Source organism: Equus quagga, chromosome 4 (genome assembly GCF_021613505.1).
Source record: "Equus quagga isolate Etosha38 chromosome 4, UCLA_HA_Equagga_1.0, whole genome shotgun sequence".
Classification (NCBI taxonomy): Eukaryota; Metazoa; Chordata; class Mammalia; order Perissodactyla; family Equidae; genus Equus; species Equus quagga.
In genome coordinates this window covers 125,939,629-125,966,909 of record NC_060270.1, presented here as the reverse complement: position 1 = coordinate 125,966,909, position 27,281 = coordinate 125,939,629, and the positions used below count along the sequence as shown (strand labels likewise).

General features: G+C 36.8%; 1 protein-coding gene across 2 annotated transcripts in view; it reads left to right on the top strand.

The window, feature by feature from the left end:
* Positions 1-27,281, top strand: part of LOC124238016 (collagen alpha-2(V) chain-like) — a 400,620-nt gene that overhangs the window by 355,210 nt on the left and 18,129 nt on the right. For both annotated transcript variants that reach the window (XM_046658382.1, XM_046658381.1), the window contains 30 exons: positions 140-193; positions 1,145-1,198; positions 2,357-2,401; positions 2,877-2,930; positions 5,780-5,824; positions 7,187-7,240; positions 9,530-9,628; positions 10,006-10,050; positions 10,164-10,262; positions 11,537-11,590; positions 11,817-11,924; positions 12,982-13,035; positions 13,622-13,720; positions 14,881-14,934; positions 15,668-15,766; positions 15,873-15,926; positions 16,024-16,077; positions 17,025-17,078; positions 17,815-17,868; positions 19,476-19,520; positions 19,847-19,945; positions 20,970-21,077; positions 21,354-21,407; positions 23,572-23,625; positions 23,843-23,896; positions 24,324-24,377; positions 24,793-24,900; positions 25,010-25,063; positions 25,881-25,934; positions 26,656-26,817. In XM_046658382.1, coding sequence (XP_046514338.1) covers positions 140-193; positions 1,145-1,198; positions 2,357-2,401; positions 2,877-2,930; positions 5,780-5,824; positions 7,187-7,240; positions 9,530-9,628; positions 10,006-10,050; positions 10,164-10,262; positions 11,537-11,590; positions 11,817-11,924; positions 12,982-13,035; positions 13,622-13,720; positions 14,881-14,934; positions 15,668-15,766; positions 15,873-15,926; positions 16,024-16,077; positions 17,025-17,078; positions 17,815-17,868; positions 19,476-19,520; positions 19,847-19,945; positions 20,970-21,077; positions 21,354-21,407; positions 23,572-23,625; positions 23,843-23,896; positions 24,324-24,377; positions 24,793-24,900; positions 25,010-25,063; positions 25,881-25,934; positions 26,656-26,817 — 2,079 coding nt within the window. The remainder of the gene's footprint in view (positions 1-139; positions 194-1,144; positions 1,199-2,356; positions 2,402-2,876; positions 2,931-5,779; positions 5,825-7,186; positions 7,241-9,529; positions 9,629-10,005; positions 10,051-10,163; positions 10,263-11,536; positions 11,591-11,816; positions 11,925-12,981; positions 13,036-13,621; positions 13,721-14,880; positions 14,935-15,667; positions 15,767-15,872; positions 15,927-16,023; positions 16,078-17,024; positions 17,079-17,814; positions 17,869-19,475; positions 19,521-19,846; positions 19,946-20,969; positions 21,078-21,353; positions 21,408-23,571; positions 23,626-23,842; positions 23,897-24,323; positions 24,378-24,792; positions 24,901-25,009; positions 25,064-25,880; positions 25,935-26,655; positions 26,818-27,281) is intronic.

Below are 27,281 nucleotides of genomic sequence, written 5' to 3'. Positions count from 1 at the left end.
TACTACTCCTTTCTCTTCTCTGGTTTGGTGTCAAAAAACCATGTACCAGATATTTTTTTGCTGCAAAAAAGGCTATTAAACAATTTATTTTTATTAATGACTCTGAAATGCCTTATCTAGTTTTTCTTTTTTTTTATAGGGAGCGCGAGGATTTCCTGGGGCTCCTGGTCTTCCAGGCCTGAAGGGTCACCGAGTAAGTTCAATCCTTTGTAATTCTTTCAGATACTGTGGCTTACTGAATAGGGTCTGGGGAGCATTACCTTCAAAATCTTTACAATTCTTTTGTCAATCGTCCTTAACTGGCTGTGGTTGTAGTGGTCATCTGTGGCTACCAAAATCACAATTTTTTTACATTTCCTTTAAATTGTATTTGATTCTATAAACAAATAAATTTTGAGTTCTTACTAGGAACTGGGTATTCAGCTACAAAAGAGGACACTGCGATAAATGAGAAGTGTCCATGGCTTTCAACTTCAGGCCAATAAGGGATACAGTTAAGAAAATAGGCAATTATTACGTAGTGGAATAAATGGCATGATACTAGAGAGTGCACTAGATCGCAGGAGGGGCCCATCAACCCACACTAGGAAGGCCATAGAATGCTTCTCTGTCTGTAACTCAAGAGAATTCGTATGTAACTATTATATGTTATGTGCATATGTGGAAAGTACATGTCTAGTTATCCAAAAGCATGGCTGATATTCACTCAGTATGCAGTGGCTGGCCTCTGTGTTGAGTGGTTGAGTTTCTTGCTGCTGTACTAGTTATTAAATATTTTGAATATCACACCTGGATATAATCCACATTGCATAACTATATAAACTTTATAAGTGTTTGTTTTCTTTAAAGCCACCATAAGTTCTTTATTTGTAGCTATAAATTTAATTTCTATGAAGTCACAAAAATTTAAAAGGTGAGAACGTTGCAAATCGAAAATGCTATTTAAAGGGGGAAACCCTACTTTAATTTTCTTGGAATAGATTTTCAAAAAACGTTGAGAATTTGGAAACATTTTGAATAACAACTTTAAATTTGAGATCCGTTTCGTAAGGTACTTTCTTCTGTGAGCTTATTTTTGATTCTCCTTTTACACGTCTGAGAATTAAAAGAGCAGTAAAATATAAATTTATATTTTTCTTCTCAGGGACACAAAGGTCTTGAAGGCCCGAAAGGTGAAGTTGGAGCAACTGGTTCCAAGGTAATTGTATAATACTTCAATATAACCTTGCTACAGTGTTTCGGTTCTGCTTCAAGTGCCTAAATTTTTTTCAGAACTATCTTAAATAATTCTGGAGGAAAGAGGATTATAAAAAAATGAATAGTTAGGTAGATAAATGTAATTTTTCATAGATAAGTGGAAATAGATTTACCAGACTACATGACATGACCTAACTTTGCCACCAAGAATAACCACTGGGTTTCTGCCATGCAGCATGAGTGTTGTCTGTACACGAAGATGGCACTATGAATCCACTCTCTGAAACACATTCACTCTTTTTTCTTCTTTACAAATATCTGAGAGAGGGGCTGGCCCAGTGGCACAGTCGTTAAGTTCACACGTTCTGCTTTGGTGGCCCTGGGTTTACCGGTTTGGATCCCAGGTACGGACATGGCACTGCTTGTTAAGCCATGCTGTGGTAGTCGTCCCACATATAAAGTAGAGGAAGATGGGCATGGATGTTAGCTCAGGGCCAGTCTTCCTCAGCAAAAAGAGGATTGGCAGCAGATGTTAGCTCAGGGCTAATCTTCCTCAAAAAAAAAAAAAACCAACCAAACAAACAAATATCTGAGAGGTTTAGATGGTTCAGTAGCCCCATTATTCAATACACTTTTAATTCCAGGGGCTTTTGGCCATAGTTTCTTCTTAAAATTTGTTTATGTTTCTAGAGAGAGAGAAAACATCAAAGGAGTGAAAGGACTTTTTATGAGAAGTATCATGAAATACATATGTGGAAAAGCATTTGGCTTTAAAATTGTTATTTCTAGACTTCCTATAATATATCTTGAAGGAATTTTACAGTCAATTTTAGCTTTGTAAAGTTTTACTTCACCTGAAATATTATCAGACATAGACAAATAACTACTTTTTGTACTTACTAATGTGTCTAGGTGTGATAGTTCCATCGGTCTTGTTGAAGTCCTCAATTTTATTTTAGACTTATTTCTAGGGAAACTAAATTTCCATTGCATTTTGAGAAAAGGTAATACAACAGAATTTTGAGGCCCTTCATTGAATATGCCTTTCAAATGCCCACTTTGAAAATATGCCTTTAAAATGATACACACATGGAGCAAAATGATGTGAATATCAGTTGTAGGGTTCTCATATTGTAATGTGATCTCATTTTTGCTTTAGGGTGAAGCTGGCCCAACTGGTCCAATGGGTGCCATGGGACCTATGGTATGTATCAATTTAATTCTTTGTTATTTCTTTGCTTTTTAGATTATATTGAAAATGTTTAAATGGAAAAAAAGGACATGGAGAACATATGTTAGCTGGTGAAATAATCTTGATTACCAGTTGACAGGCAAACACACTGTAAGAACTGTATCCTTCACATAGAAATGGCTTCCTGCATTTCATTGTTTTTCTTAGCTGTTAATGCCTTTATTCTTTTTCTGTATTCAGTGATTAAATTCAGGATTATTGTATATTCAGTCTATTAAAGCTAGGCTAGGTGTGATCTATTTAGGTGAGTGGTATAGGGTATGTATCTCCACAGGTGGAGACTTTTTCAAACCCAAAATTGCCCCAAGATATACTATTGATTGGTAGCCAATTATATTGAGTCTCAATTGGATTGAGTAGTATAATCAAACTCCCCTAGAGTTCAGATAAGATGCTTCAATGGATGGCTTTTCTCTCTCATCTTCAGGGTCCGAGGGGAATGCCGGGAGAGAGAGGGAGGCTTGGGCCGCAGGGTGCTCCTGTAAGTATGTGTATTTCAACTCTCAAATACTTTACTGAGTATGCTTTTTAAATGAGAATAACAGTACTGGTCGCCTGTTTTAATTTTAGTTTTTTTACTTTTCATTTTGAAATAAATTTAGGTTTACAGAAAAGTTGCGAAGATAGTGTAGAGAGTTGCCGTGTACCCTTTACCTAGCTTCTGTTATCGTTAACATCTTGCATAACCACAGTACATTTTTTGCCTACTTGTTGTAATAAAGAAATTAAGATAATAATGAAAACATATAGCGGCATGGAATATAGTTCATGAAAAAACATACACTTTGGAATAGCAAGAACATTATAATAATAGGTAAAATTTATCAAGCACTTATTATATGCCAAGCATTCTTCCAAACGTCTTTTATTTCATTTTCATCACAATCCTAAAAGGTAAGTACTATGAACATACCCTTTAGAAGAGCTGAGTCTCCTGATCATCTGTCCTTGATCTATTTTAACTGTACAAATTGAGAAATCCCCTTGCTGTCTGCCTGTGTACCTTGAACCTAGGTGGGGGCGTATTCTATTAATCCTCTTCACAGCTCTCTGAAGGTCAGGCTACACTTGCTGATACTTCAAACTTGCAGTTCATTACATTGCACCCACTTTGCTCTTAACAATTAAAGACTGCCACCTGGCCTCCATTATTTTGAGATCCTATTATCCCCATTAGTTTTAGGAATCCCAGTTTTACAATATCCCCTACTGCTACCCCACAGAAGACAACCACCTTAAAGCTTCTCAATGGTACCAAAGTCAGGACCCCGACTTGGGAGAACTCAATAGGCCATTCCTTATCACCTTGGTAAGGGAGGAGAGAAATGCAGAGAATATTGTAGAATAGATTCAGCTGTTGCCTTATTCAGCCTTCCATAATATATCCATTCTAGTACGTTTACTTCTCTGTTCTTCCTCCTACCATCTGCAAAAGCAGTTCTGGCTTTTCTACTTCACTTAGTGTGGGCCATTGCTGTTTCCAAGCTTCCAAAAACCATTTCCCACATTAACACCATCTCCTAGCATCTTTATCATGGTGTTAAATGTGTATCACGGGAGAGTACTTCCATATCATTAAAGTTCTCCAACTTTATGTCCTTTCCCTCTCAATCCTGTACCTATAGGACCTTGTCCAATCCATTCTCTCTGGGATCCTGACTCTACTTCATGTATAGGACTTGTAGCTCCTTTGGTATATAGTCTCTTCTCTCTTTTTTCAGAAAAAGCACTTCCTCAATCCAGTTATTTTATGACTTGATGCTAGTTATTGGTCTGGTGGCTGGGAGGGGAGGGGCATATGGTAGTGGTGGTGGCATATATTGTCTGGTAAAGTAGAGGCTTCTGTGCCATCTTTAAGCAAGGGAGAAGTATAAGCTGTTAATGGTGGGAATGGGCTACTTCTACAGGCTTATAGGCTTCAGAGTATCTGAAATTTCAAAGTTCTTAAGATATCCCAATGCTGAATTATGGAGTCCCATTCCTTCCAAACAAGGGTCTTGACCATGGCATAGCCAACTATCCATGTTTTAGAATTCAACCTTCTCAAGAGCTCTTAAACCTTTATCATTAAATCCTGGGCCTGATCTTCAGCTTTTTATTCCCCTCTTTGTAGAAGATGACAATATTTTTAAATACTGCAAAGGAGTCTTGATGATTAATCACTATCAGTCTTTCAGTGTCTTTCTCCAATGGATTCGCTCAACAAGACCCAGGCAATTCCATCAATTTTATGATTGCTGTTTCCCCTAAAACTTCCGAATGCCTGAGCTATTGCCCCCTTAGCCCATCTGCTTACACTTATGTCCTGTCTCAGTTCACCAGTGGTGACAAATTTACTACTGCATCCATAGCACGCAAAGAGTGATCCATTTTTCGTCTATCACCAGCTGGTCAGTGAGGAATCCAGCTTAAAAATTCCATTTTAGAGTTTGCTTTCTTGTATGCTTCTGGCACCAATGGTATTAAAGTCTTAGGTCAGGTTTCCTAGGAAGCAGCATCAAAGCAAAGACTTGCGTGTAAGAAATTTATTGGGGAGTCCTCTCAGAAACTACACTTGTGAAGAAATGAATAAAAGAAGCAGGGTTTGTCAGAGGGAGAAATTAAACTGTGTTACAAATACAACAGAGACCTCAGTCTCCATGACTTCTCAGTTCCATGGAAACTATGGAGCTGGCATGGCTCTTTGGACTTGTCTTGAATGGAGGCCAATCCTTTATACGACTGCACTGACCATAGAAGGAGCATAACCTTGGGAAAGCTAACTCATTTTAGCTGGGGGCAATGTGTGAGGAGAGTCTCAACTGTGAGCCATCAGCTTGTAACTCCTCCAGCAGTGGTAGAATGACTACTTCAGCGCTGAAAGGGGATCTGGGTGACACCCACAGCATTCACCACTAATTTCTCTGTGTGTGTGTTTACACGGATGTGTATGTGTGCTTTATTTTTTTGTTTTTACAAGGAGTGCATTCCTCCTCTGAGTTAAACTGGCTGTTAAGAAGACTGGGGGTGTTCAAAATTTTGTTATCTTTGAGCTCACTTGGTAGAAGATGATACATTCAAATAAAAAGAATTATTGTAATCAGTTTCATTTCTTCAATCTTGAATTTTCTTTCTTATTGCTGTAAGGATAGATGTGTTTATTACTACCTTACCAGTGTTGTATAAATGTATATTTTTATTGCTATTTACCCAGCTAAGGTTGTCATCAGTTAACCTTAATCTTCATTCTTCAATTTTTACCATGGAAATTTTTATAAAGTAAATGAATTATGAGCAAATGCAATAGAAAATGTAATCTTATACTATCTTGTCTCTTTTTCTCCTCATTAGGGACAACGAGGTGCTCATGGTATGCCTGGAAAACCTGGACCAATGGTGAGTTGTATTACTTTCATATTCATTCTTCCAAGTGTACATTCATTAACATTTAAAGAGCACCTACTGTGTCCTAGACACTTGGGGAAAAAAATGTTAAACACACTGTACTTGTCTTTGAAAATTGCCCTGTCTATCAAGGATGGGAGATATATCAATTAATATTGTAGCATACTGCTATTGCTAAGTGCTGTAATAGAGAATGCAACTTGAAGTTTGGGAACATAGAGGAGAAAGTACATACACCTCAGTGAGAGAAAAATGTCAAGGAAAACTCAAGGAGGAGCAGCTTTCAAGGTAGGTCTTGAAAGATGAGTGTATAAGATGAGCAAGAATATAGCATGGTTCATAGGATGGATAGATGAAAAAACATGATGAACTCGGGGAAATGCTAGGAGGGTAAATAGGACTTGAAATTATTTGCCCTTAGGATCTCTTCTCCCTTGTCACTCATAAAAAAAAAAAATATATATATATATATATAGGAGGCAAAATAAGTAGAGTTTAAAAGGGTTCTTATTAATGCAAAACTGATGGAATTAAAATACAGTCCTCCAAGAAGAACCAGGATAACCTGGAATGGAATTCCTCTTACACTCATTTCCTTTAAATCCAGCCTTTAAATCAATGGTTTAAATGCTGTGTGTGCCTTCCCAAATGTCAGATAGTGGCAAATATCCGCTTCTTATTAGCCTGAAAGAAAAATCACTCTAACATATCCAGATGACTCTTGAGGATCATTTTTATAAAGTGCAGTCCTAGATTTTGGTACAAAACATAACTTTCTAAAAACTGTCTTTATTACTTGATTAATGCAAGGAAAATACCTCTCTCAAGAAGCAGTTGTTTCAAACAATTTGTGTTTGTGACTGGCTTAATCTTCTATGCTACAACTAGGAAATCCTGTTACACCACTGGACATGTCTTTTAGCACCATTTTATATCAATGTTGGAAGGTACTTATAATAAAATTACATTATTATCTTTGTGATTTTTTTTTTTAAAGATTTTATTTTTTCCTTTTTCTCCCCAAAGTCCCCCGGTACATAGTTGTGTATTCTTCGTTGTGGGTTCTTCTAGTTGTGGCATGTGGGATGCTGCCTCAGCGTGGTCTGATAAGCAGTGCCATGTCCGCGCCCAGGATTCGAACTAACGAAACACTGGGCCGCCTGCATTGGAGCGCGCGAACTTAACCACTCGGCCACGGGGCTAGCCCTTATCTTTGTGATTTTAAAGTACTAAGTGGATTATTCTTATATTATGTGTCACATACAGAATGTAGTCACATACAGAATAAAAGATGACTTAATTAGATATTGATTAAAATACACGTCTGATCACTTTTCTGGTTCATTTTAAAAGGGTCCTCTTGGGATACCTGGCTCTTCCGGTTTTCCGGGAAATCCTGGGATGAAGGTAAGACGTTAATATATTTAGCCCTTGATTACATGAAGTATATGAATTACTTGATTACATGAATCCACAATTGAAGAATCCCATTTCGTTAATTAAAGAGTATGGAAGTTGCTCTTAACTAAGGAAAGAGCCTAGAGTATTCTCAATATCCATTATGGCAGGGAAAAAAGTAAAGAAAATAAAAAAACAAGATTACTATATAATATATAATTAAAAGAGAATTGCTTAATCGTACAATTGTAGTGTCAAAGAATCTGTTGCATTAGGACTCTGACACCAGACAATTGTTAACAGCTGCAAGGAGTAAGAGCTTAATCTGAATTGGAACTCTGTTCTTGGATATAGTGCCTGGCGATAATAAACAGCAGAATGTTCTAAACAATAGGAGGTTAAAATAAATCAGAGATTGTCAAAAGGCTCTTCTCTCCCACAAAGCTGGCTTTCACTCCTGCCCCCAGCGTCCCCATTTACACAGCCTTTAAAGGAAGGGGCAGCAGGCCATTTGGCTCTCCACATGGGAATGGATTAACATATTCTGCTGGGATGATTTACATTTGTAGTGAGTCACAATTTGTTCTTTCTCTCGATACTTTGGATGATAAATTCAAGGATTACGGTAGGAGATTATTAAGATTATATTAGCTAAATTAGTGAATAAATTCAGAACCCTACTTTCAAATTTTAAACAAGACAATACATTTGCTTACCCCTCACAGCCAGGTTCCCTTTGGCAATTTTCTTCATCTCAAAGAAGGGATTTGGTCACCAGATTCTGCTATACAAAATGGCTGTGGCAGTCGCCTCACTTCTCCCAGTCTTATTTTGTCATGAAATTTTGTTGAAGATTAAGTGAGATAATCCATGCAAACCCTTGGCACCATGCCTGATGCAGAGGATGCCCTCAATATAGGTTCATGCTTCTTGTTATTAGTGCTACTCAAATTGGATCTGAACTTCGAAACAAACCAAAAAACAAAAAAAAGGTCTGTAGCTAATGTTTCACCCTTTGAAATGTGAGAGGCATCAAGTCACATAGTCTTTCAGGCTCTTTCTAATGCTGTCTTTAAATGCTGTGCCACATGGATACAGCTGCTTTAAAATGATGCCCTGAGTCATTTCACTAGCCAGTCCCTCCTTTCACTGAGAACTCACTGTGCACTCAGGTGGGTGGGACCTTTGTTCCCTCTGTTCCCCTCTGTATCTGTTCTGCTTCCTGAAGTCCACTGACTCTGGCCATGGAGGGCCCAAGCTTCCTATGTACCCTGATCAAAATATGCAAAATTCCTTCTCTCTTCGTGTGAGACCCTCCGCCCTCAAACTGAGCTGTTGCTAGAGAATCAAAGAAAGAATACTCATAGCTCCCAGGATTATGACTTAGCAGAAAATGGTTTCTGCTCCTACTGTGGCATCTAGTTAAGACTTCACTAGTAACCACAGTTGATACAACAGTTCACTCTGGATACTTCCCTCTCCTTCTGGGTTTTTCTAGTACTGGCTGTTGGCTACTGAAAACTGCTGAAAAAAGTCAAACGCCTGGCAAAATTCTCTCTCAGAAATCGTTTCCCTGTCCTACCACCATCCCACACTGCCCAGTAGAAAATTCCCAGGTCTTTATTTTTACCAGGATTCTGCTATACTTATAAGATTCTTCCACGATCTCTGGCTCTCAGGATGAAGAATAAACTTTCACATCCAGTTCTTTGCATTTCAATGAAGGGTAATAGAGATTCAATAGGAATTTTATTTGTTTTATTAATACTAATGAGCTCCTGAAGGCTTAGAATTTTAATCCTAAAATTCCAGGTTCAGATCCCTCTAGGATCAGATCTACATATCTACATGATATGTTGGGTAAAATACAGAAACCCAGTTAAGTTTGAATTTCAGATAAAGAAAGAATAAACTTTTAGTATAAATATGTCCCAAATATTGCACGGGACAAACATACTAAAACTATTCGTGTTTATCTGAATTAAAACTTAACTAGGTATCCTGTCTTTTTATTTACTATCTGGATCACTATCTTGGGTTGAAATGGGGTAGCTATCAGGTGACGTCTACCACTTGGCTCTGCTCTTAATGCTACAGGCATCGTTACACTTGAAGGGATGGGAAAGTGAGTTCACTCTTTAGGCCAGGTTAGGGACATCTCCCTTGTAAACCTCTTTGTGCTCCTGGTCCCTTTAAATGTTTGGGGGTAAAATGTAAAACTCCAAATAAGCAATCACCTTTGAATTGAACCATGTTTATATTTTTCTTGAATTAACACTTCCCTTTGCATTCCTTTAGGGAGAAGCAGGTCCCACCGGGGCTCGAGGCCCTGAAGGTCCTCAGGGGCAAAGAGGTGAAACGGGGCCACCAGGTCCAGTTGGCTCTCAAGGTCTTCCTGTAAGTTCCTAGTATATTTAAGAACTATCACAGAAAGCTGGATATGTCTTATAACACCAGAACAAAGGCAATCTATTTTAATATATTCTCTTTGAATTCTAAGTGTTTACGACTCATGAAAAAACCACATTTCCCTTGTTAACTCTGCAAGTTTGTATATTTTATGAAAAATAAACAAACTCTGTAAGTTTGTCTATTTTACAGAAAAGAGAATTGGTCAAAAAAGTGTTTTTTATGATATAATGGTGGTTGATTTCTTTTGTGTGTGTGTGTGTGTGTGTGTAATTTTTTCTGCCTCCTTTTGGAAGATGAGTGAACATGTGAATAACACCCTAGCTATGACTTAATATTTCATAGACTTTTTATGTATCTTTTAGGGTGCAGTGGGAACTGATGGTACACCTGGTGCCAAAGGCCCAACAGTAAGTAACTGCATTTATGCCACATGAAGTTCAAACGGACACAATCCTTTGGACATTGGCCGTAGACTTCTATGTATGTCTCTGCTGATCATGTTACTCTTGCATTTTGATAGGGCTCTCCGGGTACGTCCGGTCCTCCTGGCTTGGCAGGGCCCCCTGGATCTCCAGGACCTCAGGGTAGCACTGGACCTCCAGGAATTCGAGGCCAACCGGTAATGTCCTTTATAACAGCTATCATCCATTAGTATAACCCAACTAAGATTGCCAAGAGAAATAACATATAATGAGATGCAATGAAACATAGATGATGTGATTTATCTGAACGAGGCAAATGAAGATAAAAATCTTTGTAAAGTGAAAACAAATGTTAATGTACAGTTTAGATGTTTAAATTCAAAGTGAAACAGTATTGCATTATGTTAAATTTTAGTGTTCTTTTATTTAAAATAACAAAGTCATAACTTCATGGTCTACCTCATAGAATTTTATGAGTAGTTGAATAATAAATAATATGGAAATATTTTGCAAGCCAGTTGTGGGAAGTGGAGGTTTAATGAGGACTTTTAAAGATGATTTGGCTAAAAATGGGCTCAACAGCTATTTCTTGAGAGTTATTCTTGAAGAAGGATTCCAACATATTGTTCATATTGAATGACTTACCATATTTTGTAGAAATTATTTATTAGGTAAAATATTATTATGAACCCATAAGAAATAACCACATTGAGAAGTTGTGCTTATACATCTTTTATCTTGACATATAAAAATTAAAATTTTCTTTCCTAGTACTACTTAAAATATTTTGGATTCTGTTCCTAATAATTTGTTTATGTTGATAAATCATTTTTAAGTGCTCGTGACAGATTTATTAAAACATGAGTGTTGCTGATATTTCACATTTGGTTTTATCGCGCTTTCAATTTAGCAATCTGATTCCTACGACTTAAACTACAATTGGTATTTGCAGACACACATACACAAAAGCCTAGAACAAAACAAGACTCTAAACCCCTTTGGAGTCAAAGACGAAATGCCCTCTTTGAAGGTGTCAAACTCTCAATAAACAAAACATAAATATAAAATTATTTTGATTCTGGGTGAACAAGTCTGTTTCTTAAAATATATCCCAAGTAGGTTTATCTATAGAAGTTATCACTGTGGGTTTGAATTTTAATTATCAAATTGGAATAATAACGATAATTCTAATTATTCTAGTATGCATGATAAAAAAACCCAATATTTTAAAATTAAATCTCTTGAAGACCACTCTGAAAAAAACAAATTGTTACCAGATTATACTAGATTTTATAAAAATTCACACACATTCTGTAAGGTTTCAAAATTTAAAAAATGATTATGTTATACTGCTGATTCAACATAGATTCAGTCGCAAAAAATTTTCAAGGCCCATTCACTGTAATTAATTAAAGCAGTTTGGACTGGCTAAATATCCTGGTTCCTACAACTAATAGTATTTTTATTTTAGGGTGATCCAGGAGTTCCGGGTTTCAAGGGAGAAGCTGGCCCAAAAGGAGAACCAGTAAGGCTTCATTTTTTTTAAATGCTAAGAAGAGCATAAATATTGTCTAGAAGTGTACAGCTCAAAATACTCAAGTGTTTAAAATAGTAACAATGAGAGTTATAATCTGTTTGGAATAGTTTGTTTAGCATGGTTTAAAATTTATGACTGACTTCGTTAAATGAATCTTTTGGCTATGACTCACTTGTCAATGGCTGTTCCTGGTATATCTTTCTGTTTTTAATAGGGGCCACATGGTATTCAGGGTCCAATAGGCCCACCTGGTGAAGAAGGCAAAAGAGGTCCCCGAGGTGATCCAGGGACAGTCGGTCCTCCAGGCCCAATGGGAGAAAGGGTAAAATTTGGATAATAAAATAAAATCTTACAGTTGGGGTGGAATTGCATGAGTAAGTTTTGGGATAGTAAGGAAAACCAGAGCAGTTAAAAGAAGTGCATACAGGTGTATTGATCTGTTCAGTATGGTAATCTGTGAATTAAAGGAGCCAACCATTTAATCATTGTTCATTCATTCATTCAACTAATACTGATTGAACAACTACGCTATGCCGATTTGCTATATGGGTGCTTGGGATGTATCAGTGAACGAGAAGGCTATGGTCCCAGCCTTCATGTGAGGACTAGTAAACAATAGCATACTCTAGTAGGGAGGTAAGCAAAAAACAAGTTGACAAGTAAATGAAAATATACTTACACATTTTAATAAGTGCTGTATACACTTATGAAATAGCAGGGTGATGTGGTAGAGAATAACTCCGAGTATATGACCGTGGTGTGACAGATTAGGCGTTAAGAAATAGGATTCTCTGAGAAGCTGGCATTTTAGCTGAGTCCTGAAGATGAGGATGAGCCAGCAGGCAACTTGGAAGAAAGAACATTTTCAGCAGAGGAAACAGCAAATGCAAAGCCAGGAGGCCAGAATGGGCTTGGTGATTTTAAAGATCAGAAGAGGCTGCTGTGACTGGAGTATAATGAAACAGGCCTGAAAGAGACAACAGTATCATCTTACATTTGTATAGAGCTTCAGAGAATGCAAAGCCTTCACTTACAAGATAATACTAATGCATGTTGTCATTCACATTTTGATCCTGGTGGATGGTCCCATTCCTTTACCTCTCAAATCTAGATATCAGTTTTTCTCTATGTTTAATTTTACAAGGAATTGTTAGAATATTTCTTGATTGAATATTTTTTTGTCTCAGTACTTATATATTCTTCAAAATTTAAAATTTCTTTCCATATAGTCAAGTTTTTTTGTCTTATACAAATCAATTGCTATGTTGGCTTGATCAGAGTTCCTAAAACCCTACAGTACTGAAATTAAAAATTACTCACTCATTATGCATTATAAAAACACCACCAACAATTAAGAATCTCATTTTCGTTCCTTGTAGGGTGCTCCTGGCAATCGTGGTTTTCCAGGCTCTGATGGTTTACCTGGACCAAAGGTGAGGTTATCCCATCAATGTTGACACTCAGATGGGTGGTGCTCCAAAAGATGTCATTGTTCAGCGTGGTGATCTAACCTTGGTCCATGTGGGTCCAGATTCAGAAAAGAGTTGGACACAGATGTCAGGCCTAACACCAATCCCTCTTGTGCAATTTCTGCATTATCCAGGTCCAGGGGAGATGCATGATGGTTGGAGCTATATGAGAGTTTGTTTTCAGATTTCTCAGGGACAGTCCTGAGAAGAAAATGTCATAGACCTTTCCTTTAGCTGATGTATATTTTTTCCATTATCTAGAAATTTAGACTCTTTAAAAATTCTGGGTTTTTTTTCCAAGTCTAAATTATTAGAGTGAGGCTCTAAACACAACTTTCATTAGTTAATGATGGAAAAGCACTATTCTACAAGGAATCCACATTAGAACAAAATATGAAGTCACATTGTTTACAAAGAAGTCTTTGTAACTGCTTTGACAAACTATTTGTATGTTATACAGCTTTGGTTTGTAAAACAAGAATTTCTACGTACTTGCTTTTGTTTCCTTGCGCTCCTTTTTTCTGACACATTCTGCTTTGCTTTGGAACAGGGGGCTCAAGGAGAGAGGGGTCCTGTTGGTTCTTCAGGACCTAAAGGAGGTCAGGGGGATCCAGGACGTCCAGGTGAACCTGGGCTTCCAGGAGCTCGGGTAAGAACACAGCAGTTTGTTGCTCCATCAACCCAGGAGAGATGCTCCTGAGAATTCGTTGAAGGGTTTTTTTTGTTTGTTTAGTTTGCTTTGACAACTTAGAATATTTCTTTGTTTTTATAGTTTCGACTTAATTCATTATTTTTTAAATACTAGTTTGTTATTTTTATCATCTATAGAAATCTCAGTAACTTCTAGTCCCCTTTTTCAAAGGAGTAGGTAGTAACACTTTTACCACTTTACATGAAAAAAAACTCTGTTAAGTTTTGTTTACTTGCTAATAAACAACTTGTTTGACTTTTGGCCAAGAGAATTCCTGATAAATTTCATTTTGACAATATGTCACTGAACATTTATTTGAACTATGGAATTGCTCTTCAATTCAGTTGTCAACCATGCCCCTGAAAGAGAAAGATTATACAAGAAGTTGTTAGATGGAAAAATACACTTGGCTCAACGTAAGTTCTTTACCTTGAATCCAGCATTGAATGTATGAGTCAAAGTCTGCTATAGGCCTTTCTCCTTCTACATGAGAACCGGTATTGGGTTCACCTTTGCTTAGACATTTTTCCCTAGACACCTAACAGAGGTGGAATGCCAGCTGAATGAGCAGTCAACGTTGCTTATAGTAAAGATGCCCCTGAGTGTAGGCTGCATTTGCACTGGGAGGACTATGAATGAATAATAAAAATCTGGTGGGAGGCATAGCTTTGGATTTCCTGAGTTTGGAGTGACTTGTACCTGGGCACTCACCTTGCTGGGACCAATACAGTACGTCCAAGATGTTGTCACAAATGTTATTACATGAGATTTCTAAGCTAGGGTGGCTCCTGCACCCACCATGTAGACTCATTCCCTAACATCTGGCCTGTTCATCATGGGAGGCTTAGCGGCTGTGCTTTGATGGCTTCTCCCAATGAAGCATCCCACTGGGTGCTGCCCTGTTGGCATGCGGTGTTGTCCGCCCTGTATCCTTCTGAAGCCAGGCTGGGCGAGGCCCATGATGGTCCTATGAGTTTGTCTAGAGGAGCCTAAGGCTACTGATAGTGAGCCCTGAAAAGTGGAACTGAATCTTTTTAATACAATGCTTTTTTCACTCTTTAGACTCTTGACTTCAATTGTAGGTCAGCAACAAACTGACGATTGCTTTTAATTTTCAGGGTCTGACAGGAAATCCTGGTGTTCAAGGTCCTGAAGGAAAACTTGGACCTTTGGTAATTAATTTAAACAAAAATCTACAACTGTTAATATTTCTCAATAGACATGCAACTTAAAGGATAATATATTTATTTGAGATTAATGTTTTTGGTCATGTGGATGCTTATCATGTTTATACATTTAAAATGCTTCCCTCCAGAAGCCAATACTTAAGGATCTGCATATTTTCAAACTGACCAAAAATTGATCACATTTTAGTGAAATAAATGTTTGAGAGAAAAATTGCTTCCTGACATCAGTAAAAAATTTGAAATGATGTATTTTATAATAGTGGTGAAATTTATCTATTAGGAACATTCTCATTTCTTGATGTCCTTCCAATTTCATCTATTTAAGAGAAAAGTAGGTGTGAATTTTGACACCTTATATATTCTGGGCTCTTCCCTTACACTGCAAATGTGAAACAGAAGTCCTGAGTTTTCGTTACCACAAACCAGAGTAAATGAAAGAAGAGAGAAAGATTTCCCCTATTAATATGAGGGTGTAAGAAGACATGAAGATGAGGTTTGTTTGTAGAACAAGAATAAAATCACTGTTCTCTAAATACTCAAAAGACTCCTGCAGTTTTATTTTAAGATGCTCAACTGTTCTGATTCACTAAGGTAAAAATGTAGGAAAAATTAAAATGTATATAACTTTTATAGTAAGCAAAGACAAGTAGCAATTTGGCTGATGTGATATTTAGAGAGAACTTACATGACACTTACACTGCTCCTGTCAATTTTGTAGGGTGCTCCAGGGGAGGATGGCCGGCCGGGTCCTCCAGGCTCCATAGGCATCAGGGGGCAGCCTGGGAGTATGGGTCTTCCAGGCCCCAAAGGTAGCAGTGTGAGTACAGTGTCCAATATGTTTGCCCTCTCATCCCAATCCTCACTTGGAACAGGCATGTTTTTAGCAAACTGATTGAAATTTAAATTAGTTCCTACTTCTTTAGGGTGACCCTGGAAAACCTGGAGAAGCAGGAAATGCTGGTGTTCCTGGGCAGAGGGTAACTATACATTTTCTGATAAGGAAAAAATCTATAGATGTGAAATTACCCAAATAATCATGGCCTCACCTCACGAATTGTCTCTGTGTGATACTAGGGAGCTCCTGGAAAAGATGGTGAAGTTGGTCCTTCCGGTCCTGTGGGACCCCCGGTATGTGATCTTTTAGCAAGGATATATTCACATTGCATGTTTCAAAAACTTTGTGCAAGGCTTTACGTATGAATAAGTTTCAGGGGAAGAGAATAAGAAAGTGCAGGATTGAAAAATTTCACTTACATCTTTTTTTTTGATTCCTGGTGCTGACATCTTCTGATTTTTTTAAAAACAATGATTGGTCTTGTCATACTAAACTTCTATAAAATGCTGATGGAAAAAGCTACTTCATCATCTTCATCTGTTGCAGTTGAAGAATATATCAAGTGAGGAAAATACTGTCTGACAAATATTTTATTTAAAATATATAAATACTGAATTATACCTACATTCTTCTAATAATGTGTCTTATAGAAATTTATTTAAGCTGGGTTTTTTTGGAGGGGCTAAAAAAGGAATGTTCTTTGAGGTATATTTTCGTTTCAGAATTTTAAAATTAAGTGTTAATCAGAAATATTTTGGCATATTTATTTGTTTTGGGATGGGACAATTTAAATATCTTTCTAAAATGTTAGCTTTGCTTTCTTTAGTTATTCCAGTTTTTAAAGTGTGATTAATACTTTTTATGACACTGAGAAATAAACCGCAATGGAAATATTACCCTTTTAGATTAGATATATGAAAGTAATGAGTTTTTCCATTTCCAATTTATCCAGTTTCCCCATAATTTTATGGTTGGCTTCAGACATTTTATGTTTGGATCAAAAAATAAACAATGTCATCACTCCCTTCGCTGGCTATAGAAGATATTTTCTCACCAGCAGGGACTTCAAACAATACCATCAGATGACTTTTAATACTAGTTTATTATCTGGCTAAAGTGAAAAACATGTGATTGGAAGAAATACAAAGAGATATAAATACTTCTACTGGTTTACGTAAACAGGAAGCAGGTGTAAAGATCTGGCTGTTGATTTCATGATTTTCTTCCCTTCGTGACTTAGGGTCTAGCTGGGGAGAGAGGGGAACAGGGCCCTCCAGGCCCCACTGGCTTCCAGGTATGCACTAATGCAGTTTTCCATTTCTTCTTTCACTCACTAAAGTGCTTTTTAAAATATAAAAGGATATGGTCAAATGATGTGAAATTCTACAATTTTCAAAAACATTATTCTTTTTTTTAGTAAATAGAATAGACATTTGGATAAAATCAAACATTTTTGTTCAGAGAGAAGGAACAGCCTTCTGAAAAACTGATCAAAATCCAAAACTGTTAACACATTTAAAATCATAAAATGTTCTTGATATCTCAACAAGGTTTATTTAACGATTTTAAGGCTTATCTGATTTTATTGGAATGGTGTCTAAAATTTTTTGTTGAATAAATTATCATGACTTATCTGAACATATTGGTATGGTAGATTATTTAATAGCATAGATAATTATAATTTGGGGAAGAACTTTTAGAACTGACTTTCAATATGAATCCAGCAGCCTAAAATATTGTTCTCAGAGCCATTAAAAATTCTACCAATAGGAAGAACCTCCTGGTAGAGTCTTCTCTCTTTTTTGCTGAGTGGTGTGCAAATGAAAATGCAAACCCATCAACTGCCTCGCTGCTGTGTCACGTTGGAAGATGAAGGTTCTCATTCTGTTTTGCTTAGCTTGTGTTTGAACGATATCTTTTGCTTGAAAATCTAGGCATGGAACCCTGAATTGTAAAAGGCAAACTGTTAATACTGGTGGCCTATTAAACTTTTGCAGAGTCACAATTTTATATTCTTACTTTTGTTTTAGGGGCTTCCTGGTCCTCCAGGACCACCTGGAGAAGGTGGAAAGCCAGGTGACCAGGTAAGTTCTTAAATAATAGGAATAGCAGTACTAAAAATTGCTGGCACATAATATCACTTGCTATGTGTGAGGCTCTGTTCTGGTTTACTTTACACATATTCTCTCTTTTCATCTTGAAAACAACCCTATGTACTAGGTACCATTATTATGCCCATTTTACAGATGAGGAAAATGAGGCACGCAAATGTTAGGTAATTTTCCCAAAGTCACACAGATGATATGATTTGAACCCAGGTCAAATGCTTCCCAAGATTGTGTTCTTAATCACTAAATAAATCTCAGCATAACTATAGAGTTTTACCGAGGTTTTGTAAATGGTTGTGAACAGAAATTAACCCTTTTATTTCTATCGTTTTACTGGCACATAGGTTTATTTAATTTATTTTTCTTTGAGTGATTCATTCATTCATTCACTCATTCAATAACAATTTGCTGAGCACCACTGTGCTTAGCTCCACTAAACCCTGGCCTTAACCAATCGAACAGGATGGACATGGACTTTGCCCTATATTACATTATAGTAGGAGACAGAGAGTGTAGGAAGACAGTTACAATAGTAGTGTTTTCTACGTGCTATGGTAGGGGAGGCACGGACTGTAGGGAAACAGAAGATGCAACTAATTCAGACTTTCGGGTTTAAGAAAAGTTTCCTGGACAAAGTAATATCTTTAATGAGATCTGAAGGATGAATGACGGTAAGTTGGGAGGAGGGAAGGTAAGGAAATACCCAGGAAATGGGGACAGCAGGTGCAAAGGCTTGCTGATCAAATGAAGGCACTGAAACAATTTCAGTAAGTCAGGAATGTGGTGGACAAGTTGAGGAGGGTAGAGGTGAGGCGGGAGGGGTGAACCAGGGGCCAGATATGGAGCATCCCAATGTGAGCCTAATTTGTTCTTATTATTAGAGTAATGGAAAGCTAATGAAGGGCTTTTATGTAGGGAGTAATACTATTAGATTTTGGTTTTAGGAAGATCATGCCACAATGAAAACAGTACTTTGGGGGGATAAGACTGAAGGCCTAGTTGAGACAGTTATTATCTTAATCAAAGAGAGAAGTTTTAAGTAACAAACTTTCCTTTAGTTAAGAGCAAACAAACTTTTAATGTAGTCATGACTGCATTAGTTTGAACCCACCACTCCTGGTAGTGTGTTGTCCATATTATATGTTCAAGAAATATTTACTAACTTGAATTGAATTGGTTCCATTTAAAAGATCAGCACTTCATTGCTTTTAATTTTACTTCCCTCTATTAGAACTTTTTCACATTTCATTAGGAAATACAAGGACTTTAGCATATATTTTGTTGTCTCTACAAAAAACTAATGCGCTATCTTTGTGAGATAATATTTTGCCTATTCTCACTCCCAAAAATCAAACATTTAAGTATAATATAAATTTTTCTGGAACAATATTTTCATTCAATGTATATGACATCACCGCATTTGTAAACATGTACTCATTTTTCATTCTTCAATATTATGGGCTTAGTTAGACTTCTAATAGTACATTAAAAGAAATTAGGTATATGATCTGGAAAGATTTCTAATAAATACCCGAAATTTAGCTCAAAGCTTTTCTTCCAATTTTTAAAAATGTATTTTCTAGGGGGTTCCTGGAGATCCTGGAGCAGTTGGCCCATTAGGACCTAGAGTAAGTAATTTTTCTTTGTGATTAACTTCATTTCCATTGGCTTCAGTTTTAAAAAGCATATTTTATCTTCAACAGGGCTTTATTTTAAGCATTAAAATTCTTCTACTTGATGAAAATCAATCTTATGAGAAACATTTTGTGTTGCAAAACTAGCATATCCTTACTTCAAGTTCATTTCTTATCACTAAATTAGAAAATCAAGCCTTAATAATTGCTCATTTCCCAATTTTTGTTTAGTAGAAGCCATTTTTCAGATTTCCAGAAACACTTTTCATCCATTTTTAGATCAAGCACTGAGATTGTTTGACATTCCAATGTTGTGCTAGGGAGAACGAGGAAATCCAGGAGAAAGAGGAGAACCAGGAATAACCGGACTCCCTGGTGAAAAGGGCATGGCTGGAGGACACGGTCCTGATGGCCCAAAAGTAAGTATGGGTGTGTGAGCTCAGGATTTAAAAATGTTCTAAAATTACTGCCCAACAAACATATGATTGTACCAGAATGTACTTCTCTTGTTTTTGCTGGATATTTGATTACATAATTTTCTTCTTCAATGAGTATTTAATGAGCACCTACTAGGCTTGTCTTTGAAACTAAAGAGTCAGCTAAAAAGGAGTCTCTCTTCTGTGATGGGATTTATGGTCTAGGACATACAGTGATACGTTCTGATATACAAATCCATTTCTAATATTTATCTATATAAATTTTATTAATGACTTCTGTTAATAAGCAGAAATAGGAAATACAAAATTGCATAATTTGTTAGGAGATATTCCTAATCATGTGCTCCATTTTCCTTGCCCCAAGTTCCACAATTCTGCTTATTAAATATATCAAAGCATGTTGTTTTTGAAATCTGAAAATACAATACCTCGTAAGTCGAAAATCAGTCCTGTTTCCTTTTGGGTGCCACTTTAAGATTGATAGAAGACAATGTGGCCAACTTCAGTGCAAACAATTGAAGTGGAATTTTTCATGATCATACAACATTAGATCCCTTATCATCTTCAACGTCCAGAATGATTGCATAAGATAGCTTCAACTTAACCCCTGAATGAGCCTGAAAACCAGCTTAATGCCGTGGGTTCATCAGAGACGGAATAAAACATTTTCTAAGTGTAATGTCTTCTTTCTTTATTAGAATCCCCATGATGTTGCCAAAAACAGAAAAAAAAGGGGCAACTCTATCATTTTTATTTGAATCAGTACTCAGTTTTCCCAAAAACAAATGTTGAAAACATAAACCAAAAATTAAATTAAAATTTAAACAGCAAGTTTTAATTTAAAAAAATGAACTCAGAGACAATTTTCCCAAATGAAAAATATAAGCACGAGGTTGAACCATGTGAAATTGCTGAGATTCTACCATTTTTGACCCCACCAAAACAGAAATCCCATGTGGTGCAGCTTAACACATGAGTGAGCTCATTTATTGTTGGTTCATCTTAGGGCAGTCCAGGACCAACTGGGACCCCTGGAGATACAGGCCCACCAGGTCTTCAAGGTATGCCAGGAGAAAGAGGCATTGCAGGAACTCCTGGCCCCAAGGGTGACAGAGTAAGTCTGATGTTTTCAGTTCACACCTTTAGACTTTCTGCTGCTAATGATTTCCTGAGCAGCCTTGTACTTCTACCATCCTGAGTCATAAGTCATTCATTCCTTCATTCTTTCAATATGTGTTTATTGAGAAAATGCCCAGTGCCAGGCATTGTTCTAGGTTCAAGGGGATACAGCTACGAACACAAGAGATAAGCCCTGCTCTTATGAAGCTTTCATGCAAGTGTGGGAAAAAGACAATTAAATGAACAAATGGTGTTTTGTGTGTTTTCCCAGGGTGGCATAGGAGAGAAAGGTGCTGAAGGCACAGCTGGAAATGATGGAGCAAGAGTAAGTGAAACCATTCCTTTACCAGCCAAGCTAGTAATCAACGTCACCATCATCATATGAATTTGCCTGAAATTTCCAAAATAAAGTTCATCATGTTTCCATGGTGGTCAGGATTTGGAGAATGATGAAATTTGAGATTTGAAGTTGATCAACCATGGATACTCATTCATGGCTTACCTTGAATTAGAGCAAAGCCAAAAAGTAAAGTCATTGTTGAGAGAGTGAATACAACACATTTTTATTGTGTGCAGGAGATCAGTCCTTTAAGCAGTGGGGCCCTCTTTATCTTTGCTTATCATGTATTTCATATGCATTGTTTATTTCTACTGAAATGCTGATCTAATGAGCTGTCCCACACTTCATTCCAGTACAGGCAAGTAGAGTTTTGCAGAGCAGCCAAAGCTGTGATGAACGTTTCTTAATATACTGGATGTTAGGGCTGAGAAAATTACTGCCCGATGAGTCATCATTAGTGCTTTCATCAAGAAAGAGGCTGAATAAGCGAAATGTAAAGCAGGATGGTTGACCCCAAAGCATTGTTTAATATCATGTCAGAAACTGACATTTAACAAGCTTCAGGTCCTCAAATTAGAATGCATTTGCAATTCTAAGGATAATCAGACAACCAGATGGAAAATAGGTTTTTAGACATGAATGATTCTGTCATGTAAGAGCAGGTAATCACAGTCACTCAGACAGTCAACATTTCCTGGAATAGTTCTTGATCTTTGATAAAAAATTTCTGTTTCAGTGAGACCTGGTTTGCTACTAGTTGTCCTGTTGGGCCCTGGCAATACCAATTGTCAAAAAAAAAACAAAAAGAGATCACACTGAGCCACTGTTAATACATTGATTATATTAGCTTCTACTTAAAAAAATCAAGTAAAATATAGAAAAGTTTTAGCCTTAGTGGTAATTATCCCTTTTTTGTTTTTCTGAAAAACTTATTGAGGGTGAAATAGTTAGCAAATTACGAACACAAAATGTCTTTTGCCTTTTAATTAAATCTAATATTTGATTTAATATTTCAAAAATGGTCTAAGTAAATCTGGTATATTGTTTGTATTTTGCGACATGAATGGTCTGGGGTACATAGTAAGTAGCACAGTAGTGTTTGGAGAAGTGATGCACTGATGGTTTATTTTAAGGGGAAATTTGAAATGTGTATCTATTGTTCCTATGAATTACTTTGAAATGCAATGGAATAGGACCAAGACTTAAGCAATGACTGCTTTGTTTTTAGTTAGGGCCATACATTGTTTTAGGGCAGAAACAGGGCAGAACATTTACTGTAATCTCATAGTAAAGGGGAAAAATGAATAATGTTTCCTCTGTATGAATAAAAAGTCTGTGAATTTAACGAAGTGACCTATATTAATCAAATCCTTTAAAGAAGTATATTAGATGAATTATTGGAAGAACATTGTTTCATTATAGATCCAGATAATTAAGATCACAGTTTTTTCATGTTCTTAAATGCCAAAGAATATTTAGGCTGCGTATGAAGACGCAGTGCACAAATTTGGAGAGAGAACTTGTTTTAGAAAGCACTCTAATATAGTCCAGCACTTTAAAGATTGTGACCAGTGTCAAGAAGACTCAGGTTATACCCCATGTGGTAGCCGCCTGTGCTCTGAGCCAAAGAACCCCACCGACTGCAGTGTAGCTGGGTAGTAACACTCCTTTTCACCTCAGAGGAATGTGGAAAACTGAATGCCTTAGCATAACTTCACTTCTCTTTTAAAATACAAAGAGTGATATTTCACTAGCATATTATGACTTAAAAATATAATATTCTATACAAAGAAAGAAAACCTCTTTTCAATCTATGCTCAAATTTCAAATAGATATTAGCAACATTAAATAGGCTAAGAAACAGAGAAACCCTGTTGAAGAATAGTATTAATTTAGAACTAAAGTTTAAAGTCAGTGTTATACATGGATGAGTTGGATGAAAGGGATTAAAACATTTTAGGGAGAAAATCTGGTGGAAATTGTTTTAGACTAGGTAGAATAATCTTGAAAATATACAGATTATATCATTTATTATAGATAATGTTTTGCAAAAGCAGCCAAGCTATAACAAAATAGTCCCTTGTTTGTTTGTTTAAACATGGAGATTTCTGTGCATTCATTTCCTCAGTATGCCTATGTTTTGTGACAGGGTCTTCCAGGTCCCTTGGGTCCTCCAGGTCCTGCAGGTCCCACTGGAGAAAAGGTAATGTCCTAAGTTGGTACTTTGTGGACTGAGGCTCTTGAGGTCTGGATACTGGCTCTTTCTCATAACGTTCTCTCTTTTATAAAATATGGTAGTTGGGTTACATCATCTCAGAGTTGTCCTTCATTATCTGCCCCCGATACAGTGCCCAACATCCTATACTTTATCATGTTTTGCTACCGCTTTAGACAATAACCATCTAAAATTTTCTTTCTAGGGTGAACCTGGCCCTCGAGGTTTAGTTGGCCCTCCTGGCTCCCGTGGCAATCCTGTAAGTGATGGTACTTGGATCTTCTTTAGTATGAGATTGAGCAGTAAACAATCCATTATTTTGTTTTGATATTGGTATAAAATCACACTCATTGAATTAGGTTATTTATAAGAATGGTTTTCAATGTCTGCTTTTCTCATTAAACTTAAAAAAATTATCTGTGTATTATTTCTATACACTCTATTAACTCTAGGTAAGCAGCTCATTTACTAAATAATTAAGAAACTTCTTTGAGACTTCAGACCTTGGAAATTGTGTTCTATGGCCCTTATCTCTATCTCACCCTGAAGAGTCTTCCTCAAGCAATATGTCTAATTTCTCTATCTGTATATTTCAAGACACTACAAATTTATATAATTGTATTTTTAAATACTATTCCTGTTTAGAATAATGTGTGAAGGCTACTGTAATCTTTGTCTTGTCCTAGGGTTCTCGTGGTGAAAATGGTCCAACTGGGGCTGTTGGTTTTGCTGGACCCCAGGTATAATTTTCAAATATCTCTAATTTACAATGAACACTCCTTTTGTTCCTTAAACAATGAGTTTAACTAATTATCATTGTCATATTTTGAAGGTATATTAAAGATTCTGGAAAGTTTACAGTTTTCTAGGCAACATTCTCACTTTAAACATTTTTTCTTGGACAGCCACAAAAATGGATGAATTTGCATGATTTTGAATTGTATGCTTATTTGTTATACTAAAATGTGGTGGGATGACATTTTTTCAGACTATCTTCAAAGATCTCATCAGGGCGTTTTTTTCTTCTATGCTTTCATACTGATTATAACAGCTCTATTTTATAGCAAATCATTAAACGATATGTTAGTAATAATTACTGTGAAGAAATTTCTCTATAAGTGTAATAATTATTGCTTGTTTATACAATTGGCATAGGGCCCTGATGGGCAGCCTGGAGTAAAAGGTGAACCTGGAGAGCCGGGACAGAAGGGAGATGCTGGCTCTCCTGGACCACAAGGTCTAGCAGGATCCCCAGGCCCTCATGTAAGTTTAAGAAAAGGACACAACTTGCGTCCAGTGCCCAAGTTTAGACCTTGTGTTTAGGTGATTTTGCTTTACTACAGTGATCTTTTGTTTCTTTCTTTCTATTTAGGGTCCTAATGGTGTTCCCGGACTGAAAGGTGGTCGAGGAACTCAGGGTCCGCCTGTGAGTTGGTTTGAAGCTCTGGGAATTGCATACAGTTAGTCACAGATATCTAGTACTTCACAGACACTTTAAAGTTAATCTCAAGCTGTAACAACAAATTTTTACTTATATAACTATACTATAGTGGAAAGGACACTTCAGCTAGATGGAGATCTGGATTAAAATTAGTTTTATGATCTTGGAGACCCAGCTGCCTGATGTGTAACATAAATAAAATATTACCTCTGGGGGCCGGCCCGATGGCGCAGCGGTTAAGTTCGCACGTTCCGCTTCTCGGCGGCCCGGCGTTCGTAGGTTCGGATCCCGGGTGTGGACATGGCACTGCTTGGCAGCCATGCTGTGGTAGGCGTCCCACGTATAAACTAGAGGAAGATGGGCACGATGTTAGCTCAGGGCCAGTCTTCCTCAGCAAAAAGAGGAGGACTGGCAGTAGTTAGCTGAGGGCTAATCTTTCTCCAAAACAAAACAAAACAAAACAAAACAAAACAAAACAAAAATATTACCTATGGAAGAGGTAATGAATAATGTGGAAACACTTTATATAATTCTGTTATATAAAATATTAATGGAATTCTAGCCCTAGCCTTGAATGTACTTGTATATGTTTGAGAGAAATGGAAAGTAGACAGAGAAAAATAGCATCCTTCTTACCAATTAATCCAGATCCATTCTCAAAAACATAGGATGCAAGAAAAAAATGCATTGGTCACAAGAAAAGGAATATAATGGCCTATATCCCTATGAAAAAAATAAATCCCAGGAAGTGTGTGTAACTGATTGTTCTTTTACTATTGCTTATATGATATTATATTTTTAGGGTGCTACAGGATTTCCTGGTTCTGCTGGAAGAGTTGGACCTCCAGGCCCTGCTGTAAGTCAATTCAGTAATTCAAATAATTGAGAGTGGAGTAAGTACACATACACACATAAAAATATACAAAAACACATGTGTATGTACATATTATGTAGATATACACACATAAATTTAATTGAGTTATTTATTCTTTTATTTAATCCCTTAATGATGTGTTACCCCATGTTAACAACTCTCATCCCAATAATTCATCCTGGTATGTTGTCAACACAAATTCATCTTTAATCATCCAATGTTTCTTGGAGTAGCTTATTTACAAGTCCTTTTTAGCTCCAATGTTTGACTATTATTCTATTTGGGTACTAAATACTAACAATATTGTGTGATGATAATCATTTCCTTCAGTTAGTAAGCACCTATGAAACTTTGTTTAATAAATGCTATTCTTTCATTATAAGACCAGATCAGACAGAATAAAATGTTATATATTTATTGTTGGAGCAGAGCCTTAAGAAGTTTGAAAATTCAAATTAATTTCAGCACACTTTTAATAATGACTCAAAGGCAATTGTCTGCAAATAATTCAGCTTTTCTCCTGGGGAATGCATCTGCAGCTGTGTTTTGTTTAATTTTTTTAAGTCCACTGAATGATTGATTATCTAACAGAAAAAAATGGACCTTTGAGGCTTAAGAATCTGCCTTTGAGGTAGAGACCATCGCATCCAGTACTCTATGTGGCTTCCACTTTGCCCTCCTGGGTTTCTTTCTATTATGCTAGGGAGCTCCCGGACCTGCGGGGCCCTTAGGGGAACCTGGGAAGGAGGGACCTCCAGGCCTTCGTGGGGACCCTGGCTCTCATGGACGAGTGGGAGATCGAGGACCAGCTGGCCCCCCAGGTGGCCCAGGAGACAAAGGGGACCCGGGAGAAGATGGGCAACCTGTAAGTTCAGCATCTTTGTTCAGACCGCCTCTAACTGAGATATTTACAAATAGAAATCCATAATAATCACTGCCACAAAGAAACTGTTTATACATTATCCCGGGCACGTTCATAAATCCATTAAGTGCATTATGCCCCATAGGTTTTTAATTTACAATTCTCAGCTCTAGACAAGAGTATATGTATGGATATAAAAATATAACAGTACTGGATATGGTGTTCAAAAGCTAAAAAAGAAAACACTCTTTTAAAAATTTGTACAGTATGAAGAAAATTTTTAAAAAGCATGTTATTTTATTTAATATCTTAATGCCTCTGAACATGAATCTGTTTAGACAGATCTCTATTTTTTTCTTTATTTTTAAAAGTTTTGTTTTTTAAAAAGAGAAAAAATGCTTGCCTGAGTACTTACTTCTTTTATTCCATCAATATTCACATTAATCGTCAAGTTCCTTTCCAACTAA